This window comes from Mauremys mutica, chromosome 12, assembly GCF_020497125.1.
Source record: "Mauremys mutica isolate MM-2020 ecotype Southern chromosome 12, ASM2049712v1, whole genome shotgun sequence".
NCBI lineage: Eukaryota > Metazoa > Chordata > Testudines > Geoemydidae > Mauremys > Mauremys mutica.
The window spans coordinates 81,323,440-81,340,727 of NC_059083.1; the positions used below are offsets into that span (position 1 = coordinate 81,323,440).

Genomic DNA, 17,288 nt, shown 5'->3' on the forward strand with positions numbered 1-17,288 from the left:
GCTAAAAGTCAGGCAGTGTAGCCGCTGTTTGTTGGCACTTTTGCTGACAAAATACTTCCACCCCCAACGAGTGGCGTTTGTGTCGTCGAGAGGAGAGCGCTCCTGCCGACAACACGCTGTTCACACTGACACTTGCCATTGTCCTTTGGGGGTCAGGGAGGGTTTAGCACCTCTGAAAGACAAACCTTTTGTCGTTCAATTGCCAGTGTAGACCTAGCCTTAGTGTCTCGTGGGCAGAGGAAAGGGAAGGGAGACTGTAAAAGCTGCTGCCTTCTCCTGTGGTCTGCAGATGAAGTGATCGCCACTTACACAAGTGCTAGTTGCAAGGCATCATTCTCCATTTTTCTCCCTGTTTAGTGAGGAGCAGATGCCAATGAAGTCAAAATACAAACAGCTCATGTTAATAACAACACAGCTTTTTAAAGTGTTGTTGAATCCACTCCCTAGCACTGAGTTTCAATGGGTAAAATTATTTTTCATAATCATTTATTTTCCCTTTACGCTGCGCTAAGCAAAGCCCGTTTGTCAGTAGTGTAGTGCTCCAACTTGGTCTCTGATGACCTCTGCAGCTGTGATTGGCAGCCTCTCTTGTCAGGAAAGAACTTATGCTTGTAAGCTAGGCCTGAGCAGAACAAATGCCATAGGACAGCTTCAGCTCCCTCGAGGACAAAGGCTAAAAAGGTGAAAGAAGTGCAATTACAGGAGGTTTCCAGCACAGAAAGTTAATTAGCTACTAAATAGCATTTAGCGCAGTTCAGTGTGGGGAAATTTATGTTTCGAAAGCAAACAGATCAATGGAAAGCTTATGGAACAAGGTTTCAGAAAATCCATGTTGGCATTTGAGCACTTTGCTGTGATGTCTTATGAAGTCTCTCTACCAAAGACAATGCGGATTTACCTAGTGAGTGAGAGACTGACAGTCTGCTGTTTCCCCACATGCTCACATGTGTGTCCTTGTGTGTCTATGTATGTTTATTTTGACATAAAGTTAAGAAATCGCAGTAAATAAAATATTTATTTTAACCATTTGCAGAGATCAGTGTGAACTGAATCTGCACAAGTGTTTTAAGATTATGCAAAGCTTTTTGGATCTGTTGCAGATCTTATCAGCCTAAGGGTGACCTTAGTGCAGGTTTTAACCTAGTTACTACTCCCTGCCAACCAGGACTGAATGAATTTTTAAAAAATTGTGGAGACACCATCTTGTGGCTCTGTTTCAGTGAGAGAGTTTTGTGACAGTTGTTTTAGCATTCCCAGAACAGTGTGCCCATCAGAGTTCTGGAGTCCTTCCACTGAGTACTGTTCCCAACAAGCAAAAGTATGAAGTCAGGTCTGTTTCATTTCTGATTACTAATCTGTCCCCACTGCATACCTTGCATTTATAATTTCATTAATGATTTTCACCAACTTGCCACTGTATCATTCATAAAAGACACGTTTTATCAGAAAAATTGCTCTTGGGTTCCTGATGTCTGAGCCCATGTTACCTGGGCTTGAGAGTTACTACAGCCAGTCTTTGGAAGTTGGTTCAGGATGTCGTAGGGCTATTACTAGTAGCTGGCTGATTTGCAACTATATGTACCATAGACACTGCAGCTGGTGATACTGCCACGAGATTCTTCACCTCATTAGAAGGACCTAGAGAGCAGGCTGGGAAGGGAGAGGGGAGCCGGTAGACAGAGCCACCAGGGTGGGAATTGGGGCTCTTGGTGGAGGTGGTTTTACTCAGACCTGCCACCAGACACTCATCTGTCATGATACTCCCCTCATGTTTGGAGCTGACACTCCACAAGGAAAGTTTCAGGCTAGAGGGGTGGGGATGGGTTGGACACCTACAAGAAACCAGCCATCCAGAGACTGGTCGTAACAAGAGAATAGATTGGAATCCAGTGGTGCATTGTGTCAGCCTCTGTAACCACACAATCATATTACTGTAACCTCTGTCACCCTTCCCTCTCTGTTACGCTTGTTACACCTTCAAGTTAGCCCCTGCCTCAAAGAGCTTATGAACTGTGTGTTTGTGCAAGGCCTTGCACAGTGGGGCCCTGATCCTGGTTAGGAACTTCGGGTGTTAGCACAACAGAAATAAATCTGTCTTTTTATCACACTATGCTGTCGGTGTCTGAGTGTTTTACAGGACGGCGAGTAGTGGTATGTTCTGCTGACATCATGTGCCCAAAACTAGCTCACGCATAGCTTTGGACTGGGTGGTTGCCTTGCATAGTCTCTCGGTAAGGGTTTTTGACACAGAAATGAGTGGAATGTGTATGCAGTTAATCACTAATTACTCAAGAGAAAATACTTGTGGCAGTGCATCACCACCTGGTATTTCTAACTAACAAGAAGGAAGCTTGTTTTGAGGCAAAGGAGCAAAGAGACTCAAGGAAGGAGAAGAAGCTTAAGTGAAATCACGAATGTGTCTGTTCCAATGGGTTTCCTAGGTTTTGCGAATGCTGCTGCAAAAGTGTTTGGTTTTTCTCCAAGTCGCTTACATCTCAGGGACCATAGCGCTGGTTGTGACTTGTTTTGACTGCAGTGTGTTGCAAATCAAGTGTCTCTCTATAATTATTGGATCCTATAAGCTAGTATCTCCCTGGAATGTTTCTTCAGCTACTTGCTTGTGCTGTTCTTGAAGAGGGCAGTCTGGTGCAAGGCTCATATCTAACAAATCTGGAAATTCTCTACTGACGTCCATGGCTTTTGTGGGGTAGTTATAGATGACTCCCAAAAAACAAGCTAAACTAACACTTACTGTACCTCTAATATTCAATCACTGCAAAGGAAAAAAGCAGTCTGAGCATTAGATCACTGTTAAAATTATGTTACAAAGCTGAGACGTCTTTTCAGATGCATTCATCACTGGGATGTACAAAGGGGAAAGCATTTATGCTTCTAAACAAAAAACATGGAATTGTTTTTTCTCAATTACTAGTCATGTATAATCTGAATCGTTGTTGAATATTTTTGGTATTTTTTATACAGTACATCATCTGTCCTGTCATGTCTATTAATGTGTGCATTTCCCAGCTCCTCTGTTCTCTCTTCGTAGAAGGGGGCCGTGTGTGAGTATGTCTCCTCATTACAGTTCGTATTATAAAACAGTACAAACATTTCAGAGTCTTTCTTGACTGCACACTTTTGCTGCATGTTGAGGCTCTAAGTCAGGGGTCAGCAACCTTTCAGAAGTGCTGTGCCGAGTCTTCATTTATTCACTCTAATTTAAGGTTTCGCGTGCCGGTAACACATTTTAATGTTTTTTAGAAGGTCTCTTTCTATAAGTCTATAATATATAACTAAACTATTGTTGTATGTAAAGTAAATAAGGTTTTTAAAATGTCTAAGAAGCTTCATTTAAAATTAAATTAGAATGCAGAGCCCCTGGACCGGTGGCCAGGACCTGGGCAGTGTAAGTGCCACTGAAAATCAGCTTGCGTGCCGCCTTCGGCACACGTGCCATAGGTTGCCTACCCCTGCTCTAAGTTGTTGCTCGTTTCGTTTTTGTAGTCCAGAGGTGGTAAATCCACACATGCTCTCTGCTTCAGGTCTCCTTTACTGAAGTTGGTTGCATGTTCAAAGTTGTTTCCAGCTGAAATGCCTTCTAAAAACCAGTGACTAATTGCTATTTGTAAACACTGTCTCTCAGAAACAGTGCCAGAAAATGTGGTGGTGCCAATAGCTATATTTGCAACTAAGGTATCCAGGTGCTAAGTTTGGGAGCAGTTAATTGGATCTCTGTCACAGCCGGTTTTGAATAGTACAGGTAACTGCAATTGGCAGTGCCATGCTTTTTGTATGTGACTTGTGACGTTTCTCCAGTTTAGGAGCAAACGGGATGCCCAGTACGAATAGTAAATGCTGCATCTCCGCATTGGAGTACTAAGCGTTGATCCTTTGATACCGATGGGTTTGAATGTTGGGAGTTGTTGCTTCTGCAATAAGAAAGCCACACTGGAAAGTGTCTTCATAGTAGCAGGTTCCATCTTCTTGTCTTACTGACCAGTTAATCTTTGCAAGGGTTTCAGACCACATGGTTAGCTCTGCTTAGTTTTTAAACTGCTTTGTCTCATTTCTTCCAGGAAAAGCCTATGTAATCAGCTGTGGCTTTAACTGAGTTGCTTCATAAACACCAGCTGCTTGTTGCAGGCACTCCAGTGCAGGGTGTCTTACGCCAGGACTTCTTTGCATTAATGTGTGGTATTGTATTTCTGGGAAGCAGTCCATGTCACAGATATATAACATAAAATAACACTGGATTTTCACAAAACCAAATACTATTAAATCAGGGAAAGCTGCTTGCAGCAAAGGTGACTGTCTCTACTTTTAAGGTAACACTGGAAGGAGCCAGATGCCTTTCTCAGGAACAGTGCTAGCTCCTGAAAAGTGACTTCTTTCAGGGTTGGTGCATTTGTCCTATTTACTTCAGTGAAGACATGTTATCTCTGCTCACATTATGATATTGCCGCGTCTTGTCCTAAGATCGCAAAACCCCAGATTGGGACAGATGTTACTTTTGTTTGGAACCCTCTCTCCAGGAGTATTGCGCTGCAGAACATACATGAACTAAGTAGGAAAGCCCACTTGTCTGGCTAAGATAGAACAGATTTTATTCTGTAGCCTTATTTAAATACAAGACGAGCGAAGAAGTTGTGGATTTATTTCCCGTGTGTGGGCACTGAGGTTTCGAGCCATACAGTTGAACCAGGCTGCTCATTAGGACTCCGTTCAAAATTTAACCCACAACTAACTGAGATGTCCAAAGACCTGTGCATTGGAATGCAGCGACCTGAACCATTGATGGTTGGTTGTCTGATGGCCCCTGTGTAAGGAGCAGTGGAGCTGAGCTTGGGAAGCTGACTGATGGGATGTACTGCAGAGGCATGCTGAGTGTGTGATTTTTTCAGCGTTCAGCGCCTACATTGTTAGATAAGCGGATTAGAAAACATTGCATTAAGTGGCATGGCAGGGGGCTGGCTTTATACCTGCCACTTGCCTTGTTTTGCAAACCATGATTTCACAGTGGAACCCATTCAGGGCTCCCTCAAAGACTGTTCAGATGTATTGGCCTTTTTAAGAGCCAAGGGGTCACAGCTTCAGATTCACTTAATTCCCAGAGCAGTGATGTTTTTCTTTGGGGCTGGGCTTGGTTGGGGGTGGGGGATAGTTAATCTAAACCCAGGCTATCCTTTAGGCCAAATATATTGTTGCCCCAGCTAGCCTCTTAGCTTGTGAGAAAGCATAGTCTGACTCGCTTTCTCCACTAGGTATTGGGTTCAAGGGCTTCACTAGCCAAAGATTCAAGCATGGATGTGGAAACCATTTTCCAAAGTCTGCATGCATGAAACTAGGCTTGGGGGGCCCCTTGTAACTCACTGCCCCAGAGTCGTATGCATTCGTTACTTTTATTTTCCTTCATCATTCTGGCTACAGAGAAAACATAACAAATGAGGTCTCCAGTCAGTGATGCCTTCTCAGTGTGTCCACAGATCCTGTCCCAGTCAGGGCCCTGAGCAGCTGGACACTGAGGAATTCTCTAGGGCTGTGGGGCAAAATGTCCTTCCCCCTCATCCCTTATCCACTCTATGCTAGTGCAGCTGCTGCAGTTGCCTGCCAAGCATCTGTGCCCCTGTTACCCGGGATGGAAAAACAGGGGAGCCATCAGCCGCCATGCACAGTGGTATGAGGGGCGCTTGCAGATCTGAGTTCCATGACACATGGTGGGGAGGGGAGAAAAGTGCCCCTGGATTGGCTCTACAAACTGCCCCTATCCTGCTACGATAGACATCTGCCTCTCCGCAGAGAACGGGCAGGGTTTCCCTCCAAGGGGTTTGAACTGCCTCCATCTCAAAAGGTTAAGCCTCTGTCTTAATTTTGCCATTCAATACTGCTGTATTCCTGGGAGACATGGACAGTCTCCACCACCTTCCAAAGCCTACATGCTCTTTGAGCGCTGGCTGCAAGTAGGGTGGCTCTCCTGGGAGTGGTCTTCTGGATGATGCATTTTAAAATCCATTCTGTTTGGAGTAACACTTAGTGATTTCTCAGAACTGCATAGTGTTCTCACTTCGTAGCTCTGTTAGCAAAAGCAATTTGTGTGCCAGGAGAGACTGAAGTTACTGTCAAGTGATTGCAGAACCTAGATCTCTGGTTAACATCCTCTCTGTTGTGTAGGGAGACATGTGACAATCACATGACCTGCTCAAACAGCTCCACTTCCAGCCTTGACACGAGTGCCCAATTCCAGGAGAATAACAGGCAAGCTCAGAACACCAGATGGGATGAACAGCAGAAGGTGTTTGCCCTAGAGCAGATCTGTGGGGTCTTCAGAGTGGATCTTGGACAAATGAGGTCCCTTCGCCTTTTCTTTAGGTAAGAAATGTAGTTCTAGATCTTCTATCCTTGTTGTTGCCTCCGCCCGTCACAGTGACACGTGTGTGTGTGTGTGACTTGTCAGGGTAGTGGGAGCTAGGTTGTCTGGAGACCAATTGTTTCAGAAAGTTTCTTCTGGAGTCTTTCTCCAGCAGTGTTCTCCATCTGAATCCAAGTGGCAGCCTGCTGAACTAGCTTCCCTCCATGCAGAATCCTTTCTGGCCCTTTAGGAAATCTTTGAAGGTGCCCAGTGCTGGTCGTACCTGTCTACAGAAGATCAAGAATAGCTTGAGAGTGAGGGAACAGCTGTCTCTTCAGCACCTCCCCTCCCCCATCTCCTCTGTGCTCTCACTTCCCTTCCCTCTTCTACATGGCTTTCCTCTCCCCAAGCCCTTTGTGTTGGACCCTCAAAGGGTGTCATTTGCAAGAGTTCCCCCATCCCTAGGAACCAGCTCTGTGCATACTATCCGAGTGTGGCTAGACTGGGTTCTGTCCCCTAGCACCTGGCAGGAATTTAGTTCCTTTATGTAGTCAAAGTGTTTTGAACTGGAACGGGAAGGGTTGGGAGCAATGCTACCGCGTATAGACAGAGTCACTCTTTAAGGGGCGACGGCACAGAACATCCCCTGCTGTCACTGGGGCCACATGAAACCTCATTCCCTGTGCTGCAGAAACATTCTGCCTCCGTCAGCAAGAGGCAACTGGGTGTGTTTGTTCTTCTCTCTCATTTCTCTGTGTTGTTTTCTAGTCTAGCCTGCTGTCCACCCTCACCCCAAGTTCTCCATGGGCATAAAACCAGCTCTTAAATGTGCATTGTTCTCCCCCCTTTGATTGCCCTTCAGCGATGAGGCATGCACCAGTGGGCAGTTGGTTGTTGCTAGCAGGGAGAGTCAATACAAGATCTTCCACTTTCACCATGGTGGCCTGGATAAACTGTCTGAGGTGTTTCAGCAATGGAAATACTGCACGGAGACCCATCTCAAAGACCAGGTAACTGAGCAAAGCCTAGTGAGGCAGAGATGTCCCAAAAGATGGAGGGTCTATCTGTGAGCCCTCCGTTTTCAGGCAGGGGTGGGCTAGGGCTGATTAAAGTGGTGTATTAATGCAACAAACCCATTGTTGTTTTCTGGCGTACTTGGACAATTTTAGGAGATGAAAGGGGGAGGGATAGCTCAGTGGTTTGAGCACTGGCCTGCTAAACCCAGGGTTATGAGTTCAATCCTAGAGGGGGCCACTTAGGGATCTGGGGCAAAATCAGTACTTGGTCCTGCTAGTGAAGGCAGGGGGCTGGACTCGATGACCTTTTGGAGTCCCTTCCAGTTCTATGAGATAGGTATATCTCAATTATTATTATTTATTATTTAAAAAGTGCAGACCAAATGGCCACTCTCTGATGCACCTGTCTGTTCTCTCACATTCCTGCTACTCCTGTGGAGAGGGGGAAAGATTATCCAAAAGGCTTGCTTAGGTGTCTGCTTTGCTAGAGGCCGTAGCTAGAGGGGCTGGTGGTGTTAGGCCGCTAGATGGCTGGGAAATCAGCAGTATTCGATCGGCAGTTCCGTGCATCTCCCATCCATTTTGTGAAGCCTGGCACGCTGAATTTGAAAATAATGTTTTGACAAGTCACCTTGCCATATTTTGCTCAATCTACATACAAATGTGATAAGAGCTCTTTAATTATCCGTTTAAGATAGTGTATGTGCTTATTAGAAAGTGATTTTTAAATTCCTTCCTTCTCACTGAGCCCCCTGCTGCTTTCCTTATTACAGTAGCATGGGCTCACTTTTGCAGTGAGCAACCTTTGATTTTTAAATTAAATGTCAGCTGCAGTTTCGCACTGGGATCATGAGTGCCCTTAGCGAGAGCCTGGCAGTGCAGCTCTGGCTTGCCTAACAGCAGTCCTTTGTCTGGCCAATCATATGTAATTTATCGCAGCCATTCCTGGCAGAGTGAAGTTTTGCTGTAAGCAGCATTAATTCGGGATATGGTTGGGGGAGGAGTGGAAAGAAACTGGTTTTCTAAGGGAAGCTGTTTTGCGGTGCTCTGATTTTTAATGGCTCCAATTACTCTTGCTGTTTTAATGGCTGGTGTTCTACAGAAACCTTCCCCTCCCTCCTGAACGTTGGGCCTTGGCTCTTGATCCTAAGGGAGCTGTGCTAACTGGGTCTCCTGCTTTAAAAGCAGTTGGTTTAGGAACTTGGCTGCTGTTCTGTCTCCCATTCAGCAGCTGACTGATGAGAAGACGTGCATGCAGTTCTCAATCCGCCGCCCCAAGCTGCCGTCCTGCGAGACACATCCAGAGGAGAACACGTACAAGCGTCTCGATGTCACTGCCTGGCTCAATCACCTGAATGAATCTGGACAGATGGAAGAGGAGTACAAGCTGCGCAAGGTGAGGGCTTGCTCTTTTCTTCGAGGAAAAGGCCCCAGGTAGAAGCTGAAGCAGTTTGCTTCGTGCTGTGGCAGGTGCTGGTTGTCTTTATACTATGAGACTATTATTTATGGTGCTTGGTTGGAGATCTCGCTGGGACTGCAATCAGGTCAGCTTGAGGCAAAATAATGGAACATCTTTCTGAGCAGAGGGGGTTTGCTGTCCTGCCTCTGCCTTCTGCCTGCTGGAATAAGTGGACTAGTGTCCAATCCCAGACATGCTTGTACAATGCAGTGTGAACAAACCAAAGACAGCAATCAAGGCTCCTGTGTAAAGGGTTTGGGGGAGTACTGTGTCCAACTCCTTAGAGAAAAGTGTGCAGAGAAATGCAGTATCTCCAGGATTGGGGATTAAGCCATGACATGAGAGCGACACGTTAATCGTAGAGCTGCTCCGGGGGTGGGGTATTGACATTGAAATGAGCCCGATTTGTGTCTCGTATGGGAATAGAAGGCCAATGCTTTCCCTCTAAACATGTGCAAATTGCAGGAGTTTGAATCAAGGCATCACTTGTCTGGCAGCTTTGCTGCTCTCTCCTCAGTGCGAGGGCTGGTGGTTTCTTGATGCAGTATTTGGAAATCTAAAAAGTGTATTTGTTGCCACTTTTGCACCTTCCTCCAGGCCATTTTCTTTGGCGGGATTGATGTGTCTATCCGAGGTGAGGTCTGGCCCTTCATGCTGCGGTACTACAGCCACGAGTCCACGTCGGAGGAGAGGGAGGCGCTGAGGGTTCAGAAGAGGAGGGAGTACTTTGAGATCCAGCAGAAGAGGTGACCAGGGAGAGGCCCCACCTTACTCTCCTCATCTCATCTCTCTGATCCTGATAAAAAATGTACTAATACTGAATGACAGCCCTGCCCTGCTAGGGAGGCATGACTAAGAGTGATGGGTAAAGGGAACTTCTCTGCCATGGTTCACTTTCTGAGCACATGGAGCTGGTGCCATCTCGTTTGTGTCAGGTCATTCAAATTCTTTGACGCAAGCTTGCCCAAAGTGGCAGTTGTAATTGCCTGGGCATTGCTCAGATGAGCAGCTGCTCCAGGCAGACTTGGCAGTGGTGAGAGATGTCTGTAGAGGGAGGGTCTGGTCTCTGCCCCCAATGTAATGCCCAGAGTCTTTCCAGATTGGGCCCTTCGTTCCTTGTTCACTTGTGGCTGTCCGGTGCACTCAGTCGCTGCTTAATTTTCAGGCTTTCGATGACTCCAGATGAGCACAAAGAGTTTTGGCGTAATGTGCAGTTCACGGTTGACAAAGACGTGGTGAGGACTGACCGCAGCAACCAGTTCTTCCGCGGCGAGGACAACCCAAATGTGGAAACCATGAGGTGATGCTGCTTTAAGCTGGACAATATCTTTCCCCAGCACTCTAAGCAAGGAATCCTACTGAATATAGGGAAAACTCTGTAAGGAGCTCTGTAGCCTAGGGGGAGCAGCTTCGAAGCACCTGCCTTGGGAGTGCTAAGGAATGCCATGCGTAGGGCAACCTACCCCCAGTAATGCACATGGGGCCCCATTCCGCCCCGTCCCTGCTTCCCCTCCCCTCCCCACCTCTTTCTGGCTGTGTTGACCCTGCCTAGGCCCATTTGGACAGAGAAACCAAGAGGTGGGAGCTGAAAGGTGAAGGCAGCCTGGGAATTGAGTTGCTGCTGCTGGAGTGTGACAGGAGATTGGATTTTTGTGGGTGGCAGGTTGTGTGCAGTGCCCAGCTTCTCACTGACAAGGTGGAAGGCTGAGCACTCTAGTACCTGAGCATGGGCATGTGGCCCTGTGTATGCCACCCCTGAACACAGTGGAACTGAGCATCGCAGATGGGCATGGGGCACCCTTACCTCCCGGGTTTCTCTGTTCTTTACCACTTCAGCTCCTGTTCTGACCACCTCTCTCTCACATTGTTGCTCCACACGTATGCTCTCATGTACTCCCGGTCTCTGTCACCCCACAGCTGCGTGGGGCAAGGGGTCTCTGTCTGCTGGAGTTTTCTTGGAGCCAGGCCAGGAGTGCTTTCACAGCTGAGCCACTTCATGTTGCTTTCCCCATCCTGAATGCACCTCTCCTCTGTTCCGCCTTTCTAATGTCACCAGCCCCCAGCTTGGGAAATGGGGGTCATTTCTGATCTCCGATTACTGTGTGCCATTCAGAATCCCTGTCCGCTAACCAGAGACCTCTTCTGAACCAGCCCAAGATAACCTAATCCCCTAGGTCTGTGCCCTAGACATGGTGCTTTCACTAGAAAAGCACCCCCCCGGACACCATTAGATGCGTCTGTATGGGATGCCATGTCTTCTAGTGCTGCTAAGGTCACTTGTTTTCCAGATTCCAGTTGTGTCCTTAAACGGCAAGAGATTCATTGATCTTTTATATCTTGTCTGACTCCATCTGTGGGGTGGGGAGTAGATAGGGGAGGGTGACGGAGGTCAGCTGTGACTGGCACCCCCTGGATCTCACCCTCTCCTATTGAATGTCTCCTCTAGGAGAATCTTGCTGAACTATGCAGTGTATAACCCTACCATTGGCTACTCCCAGGGGATGTCCGACCTGGTTGCCCCCATTCTGGCAGAGGTCCTGGATGAGTCAGACACTTTCTGGTGCTTCGTGGGTTTGATGCAGAACACTATCTTCATCAGTTCTCCCCGGGATGAAGATATGGAGAAACAACTGGTGAGCTCTGAGCAGTGGGCTCTTTGTTCCCTTCCTGAACGTCCTCCGAGCCGCCTCAAAAAATACCATAAAACAAATACACAAAGCCCATTAGCTAGGCAGCTACTGTGGCTCCCAGCATGCCAAGCTATATTCCAGGGAGAGTAAATGCACAGAGGGTAACAGGCACCCTGGGTGAACTGAGCTGAGTTAGTGGCAACTATTAACAGGACGTTGTCAGATAAAAAACATTTTTAAAATCCCAGATTCCCTGTAAACCATAAATGGTTCTTAATTTATCTTTTACACTCTAACATACTCTGCTCTGGGGCTACTGGTCGCTTACACTTCACACTTCACTCAGCTTGGACAATGGAAACCCACCAGTCAGCTTCACTTCCTGGTTCCGGGATGGTAGCATAATTCTGCAGCATTCAGGTTTCAAACATGGCAGAAGAAAGATTCAGTGCAAATCGCAAACTTTCTCACTGGCAACTTGTTTTAAATCTGCCAGGAAAACATTTCTTTTAACTTGAAGGTTGTATAAAAACCTTTTTTATTTTTATTATTATTTTATTTTACAAAAATCTAGGTGTTGGGCCTAATCTATATATGGTTCATTTTGAGAACGAGAGCCTCCGGACACCTCTGACTGCAGAGGGGGGAATGCTGAATCCTTTCTGGTTAGCGTCCTGGGCAGTCCCACCATTTCTCTCCCAAACCCAAGGAGTGACGTCCTGGTCACCATGGCACCATTCAGCTTCCATCTCACTGTGCCAAACTTCTCTGAAAGTTACTGGGGACATGGGACTTGTTACTGAAGCTCCAGGCTTCGCTAACATGCTGAATGGGTTAATTTTGCAAAGTAACTTTCTCAGCATTTAGTCTCAGCTAAAAGAAGCTACCAAAACCAGCCCCTCCTTCCTGGGTTTCCAGCTCCAAGCTCCCTGCCTCAGCCCAGCTCCCAGGCTTCCTTTTCATTAGCATCATTAAGATAAAACCTGTCATGGAGATTTTCTTCTCTCTCTGCTCTTCCTTCCTAAACTTCCACAGTGGCCTCAGGGCCCTGACTCCACTGACAGCATAAGCAAGTCTGGCCTGTAACAGCAAACGTGGAGGGGAAAGGATGGGGCCCGGTTCCAGTGACTCCAGTGGGAAGGCGCAAGCTGCTGCTGTGCTCACGGGGTGGGGGTGCCAGGGAGTGTCCAGGCCCGTGAGGTGGTGGCTCCGCTGAGTGACAACATGTGTTTTCAGATGTACCTAAGAGAGCTGTTACGTCTCATGCACCTGCGCTTCTATCAGCACCTCGTCTCCCTGGGGGAGGATGGCTTGCAGATGCTTTTCTGCCATCGGTGGATCCTCCTCTGTTTTAAACGCGAGTTTCCGGATGCTGAGGCTTTGCGCATGTGGGAAGCGTGCTGGGCTCACTATCAGGTTAGAGCTCAGAGGATGGGGGCAGGACACAATGGGCAGGAGTGGTCCCCTTGCTGAGTACTGCTGGCGTGCTAGACGCTGTGCAGAAAAGGAGCCAGTGGAGGTGTGGCTGCAGGTATCCAGCCTCCCTTCCGCTCCCCCTCCCCCGTCTGACTGTGACACACTTCAAGCATGATTTTCCAGTCCTGACAATCTGTTGGGTTGTGCCCCTGCCGCTTGCCTCAAAAAGTAACTTAAATTAATGCAGATTGCAGCCTGATTGGCTCATTACTGTGTTCGTGGGCTGGTCCTGCTGCTGTCACAACTGATCAGTTTGAAGGGTCGCTGCTTCACTGAAAGTTCAGCTGCAGTCCTGAATTGCGGCTCTGAGGACTTGCAAAGCCTGGTTCCCAGCTTCCTGCAAGACTAGCCAGAGGACCAAGTGGCAGGGAGAGCATGAAACTGAGCTCCTCTCTGTCCCTGTCCTGGGAGCGAGGACACTGACAGCTGGACTGGTTTCTTCAGCAGGCTGCATGACTGTATTTACCTGCCGGGGGGAGGGGCAGGGCATGCATGTGAGAGGGAGGGGGAGTTAGGGGAGTATCTGCCCTAGGGGACTGTTCCTCCTGGACTGTCACGTGCTGTCTGGAAGAGAACTCGCCAGGCAAGCGGTGACAGAGTGGTGACAACTCCACACGACTCACTCCTAGCATCAGGACTGTGGGGCTTGTTGGGTGCTGGTTGGCTGGTGCAGTCATGTGACTGTCACCCCTGTATTACCTCTCAGTGGTCCGTGTTGTATTCTTCCTCCTTCCCTCTGTGCAGAAAATAAGTGAGCATTAAGGCCCAAACTTGTACAAACGACTAGTGATTTTGGATGCCTGAGCTTCCAGGTGCTTAACTCGAGACACTGCAAAGGGGCCTGACTCATCAGAAGGGGCAGAGCACCCCTCCTCTGACGATCAGGCCCCTGGATGGTATGTCCAGCTGGGCACTTCTACAAAGCGTGGTCCAAACTTCGCCTCTGTCCTTTGAAGGTAGCAGACGTGAGTGACTCAGTTACAGTGCAGGATCCTCCGACTGCTCCCCCATTTGGATGTGCCCCAGCCGGAACTGGAGCAAGCATGAGAGCAAACGATGCTCCTTTGAGAAAGAGGCATCTCTCCGTGTGGAGCTGGCGGGAGCTGTAGTCTAGCCAGTCCTCTGCTTTCCTCTCCTGTAATCCCTAACTCCTGCTTTCTCCTCGCAGACGGACTATTTCCACCTCTTTATCTGTGTGGCCATCGTGGTGATTTACGGCGATGACGTCATTGAGCAGCAGCTGGCCACTGACCAGATGCTGCTGCATTTCGGTAACCTGGCCATGCACATGAATGGGGAACTTGTACTCAGGAAGGTAAATGCCAACGTGCTGACGTCAGCTGAACCAGCAGCCACAGAGATGCCAGCCTTTCGGGAGCACCAGGGGTTGACACTACAGCTCTCTCCCGTTCCCTAATGTCCTTCCACTCGCTCGTCCTGCAGTACTTGCAGATGTTGAGGGTGGGATGGTGGGGTTAGCTTGGAGTCCATCCTTAGGCTGCACTTGTTTGGGAGGCCAGTGATCGTTTCAGGGGGTCTGCGAGGCACCAGCCCTGTACAAGAGAGCGTAATTAACACAAACTCAAGGGTGTAGAAATGGGGGCCCTGCTGCTCATCTTGGTGTCCTGGCTTCCAGTCCAGGAGTGACTGCAGATCACATGACACTGATGGGTGGGGGCAGGGAGAATGGGGTCAGGGCAGTTCCTAGTGATCAGTAAACAGCAACACAATTGGGACTAATTACCCTCCCCCCCCCCTTGCTGTTGGCAGCTTCAGCAGAAAGGTTGGGGAGTAAATAAGCTGGCGAGTCTGAAGTTCCTTCTTACCTTAGCATCCTTCCCCGCAGGGCTGAGGCAGGGTGGCAGGCAGTATGAGGGAGTCTTGGCACTGCAGTTCTGTGGTTAATGACAGTATTTCAGCATCCAGGGCCAGGAGCCTGGTGCTGCTGACAAATCCTGAATTCCCAGGCTGGAAACTCTCCCTAAGCCTCATTTAGCTTTCATGCATGAGCCTAGGATTTGTGTTCCTCTCATGGCCGGGTTATTGTAGATCTTGAAAATACTTAACACTTCCAGTGTAGCTTTATGTGAGTGTTACACAGGATGGGCCATTGGGCAGCCCAAGCCCTGGCTGTATTTCTAACGGGTTATATCCTTCTTCTCTCCCATGCCAGGCTAGGAGTTTGCTTTATCAGTTTCGCCTGTTACCCCGGATCCCCTGTAGCCTGCATGACCTGTGTAAGCTGTGTGGGACTGGCATGTGGGACAGTGGCTATATCCCTGCTGTGGAGTGTTCTGGACACCACCCTGAATCTGAGAGCTGCCCTTACGGGGGGATGGTGGAAGTGCCTTCTCCCAAACCAGGAACTGAAGGCAAGAGGGGACTGAAAACACGGGAGGTCTTCGCTTTCCGCAAATAGCTCCCGCTGAAGGTGGGGTGGCAGCGGGAGAAATGGGCTCGGTTGGAAAGGCGAGGTTGAGTACATTGAAAGAAAAAATGAAGTGGAAGTTGATCAAGACTCCTGAGAATGCAGATGGGAGGAGAATGGAGATACTTCACAACAGGAAGCAAATTCCATTGCACTGAGTCCTGGAACCCAAATGAAACTTAAACCAGGAACAGTGTCTGTGTGTCTCTTTGTTGGGTTTGGTTTTATGTGCAGAATGTGAAGTATTTATAGATTCCCAAGGCTCTGCCCATTGGATCAGAATCACTAGCAGCCAAGAACTTTCTCACTCACTGCTAGGAAACCAGAATGCTAGAGAGAACCGAGTGCAACCAGCAACATTTGTGGGAAGAGTAGCGAGAGCAGAGCCCTGGTGAGACCTCACCCGGACATCCCTCCATCCTGAACATACATACTTTGCTTCAACCAAAACACACAACTCAGTGGCTTCTGTTTAAATCCATGATGATCACTTTGAATATATCTGCCAAAAAATAAAATTGCAAACTTTTGGGATCGTGGGGTAGGCATTTCATTGGTCAGTGTTGTGGGACCAGTCACCCAGAGATCTTTCTTTTATAGAGTATGCAAAGGCAAACTTGAGTGATCTTCCATCTGTCCTGAATCCGCACTGCTGTAGGTCTTGCAAGCACGGTTTGTCCATATTCTGAGTATGTCACAGTCATCTTTCCAAGGGTTCACTTCCTTGTCCATCACATTCTTCAGCAAAACTTCTTCCTCGTTCTGATAGTTGCAGACTAGAGACATTGTTTTTTAAACATCTGTTTCCAGTGTGTCTGGCCCAAGGTATCTGCAGGTTTCCAGGTGGGCTGATGTACTTCTGAGCCCCCCAAGTGTTTTATGTCCATATCCCGGTCGTCACTGTGGGCTGCAACACCCTCTCTAGGTGGGCGGTTTTCACACCAGCTGGTGCACGTGAGATACTCTGTTTCTTCAGAGTGAAATGTGAAACAAACCACAGTGCATCCGCCTGTGCTCAGATCCGTCTTTGCCGTCAGTTTTCAATTCAGTTTTTGAGTGGGGAGCAAGTTTCTCCAGTCCCACTCTCCAAAATCTGTGTGTCAGCTGGAGATACTGGGATGGAGCGGGGCACCTGGGAGGTCCTTAGCAAATCCACTGGACTTCCAAAAGTACGTACTGGGGGTTACAATGTGGCCTCTGTAGAAATGTGTGCCAAAGACACACAGGAGAGTGCCTAACCTGGGAGTGTAAAGAGAGTCCCAGTGTGGGGACAGGTTACATGGGGCTCCCGCCTTCCAAGCACATCACTACTTGCGTACCTCGATCTGTAGGCTTTTGACTCTTTTCCCAGTTGCTATCTCTTCCCCTCTGTTGTAGCACACAGTCTCTGCTGTGTCAGTGAGCTGGGCTGGTAAGTGGTCTGGCAGGGTGCGGAACAGGGAGACCATTTTGATTTCTAGGCTTTGCCTGTTGTGTGTGGGGTTTTTCCCTACGTTAATTTATTTTGTGATGCATATTGACACAGGCGTGACAAGCTCCCTACCCTCCAGGCTGGGTCCCTGTGGGGCTGCAGCAGGACACACCCACATGACAAGCAATTCTTTCCATTGTGTTTGCTGCAGAGATCCTGTTTGAATCCTGCTTGGGGCAGCAACAGTTCCCAGGTGTGCTCGCTGTCGTCTGGGGAGCAGGGCTGCAGTTTAGAACCTTACACGTAGCCAGTAAATGTCCAGTGTGTGACTGCCTTTGTAAGGGGAGGGAGAGGACTAAATCCTAAGCAGGCTGTACCGCTGCTGGGAAGGCTTGGCTGTGCTGAAGCAGCTGGGAATATTCAGCCACACTTGTTGCTCACCTGCCTGATCTGCCGCCACTCTTTTTGGGTGAGGTCGGTGCCTTCATTAAAACAGCCACAAAGCCCACGCTAGTGTTAGAC

The 17,288-nt window shown here is 48.3% G+C and overlaps 1 protein-coding gene across 5 annotated transcripts in view; it reads left to right on the top strand.

The window, feature by feature from the left end:
* The window catches only part of TBC1D16 (TBC1 domain family member 16), a 42,623-nt gene extending 26,727 nt beyond the window's left edge, over positions 1 to 15,896 (top strand). For 4 of the 5 annotated variants that reach the window (XM_044982478.1, XM_044982479.1, XM_044982480.1 and 1 more), the window contains 9 exons: positions 6,169 to 6,366; positions 7,209 to 7,356; positions 8,591 to 8,758; positions 9,419 to 9,567; positions 9,987 to 10,121; positions 11,268 to 11,454; positions 12,688 to 12,867; positions 14,096 to 14,242; positions 15,101 to 15,896. In XM_044982478.1, coding sequence (XP_044838413.1) covers positions 6,169 to 6,366; positions 7,209 to 7,356; positions 8,591 to 8,758; positions 9,419 to 9,567; positions 9,987 to 10,121; positions 11,268 to 11,454; positions 12,688 to 12,867; positions 14,096 to 14,242; positions 15,101 to 15,346 — 1,558 coding nt within the window. In that variant the 3' untranslated portion in view covers positions 15,347 to 15,896. The remainder of the gene's footprint in view (positions 1 to 6,168; positions 6,367 to 7,208; positions 7,357 to 8,590; positions 8,759 to 9,418; positions 9,568 to 9,986; positions 10,122 to 11,267; positions 11,455 to 12,687; positions 12,868 to 14,095; positions 14,243 to 15,100) is intronic. The other variant, XM_044982481.1, reaches the window with a different exon arrangement.
* Positions 15,897 to 17,288: the final 1,392 nt, after the last annotated feature.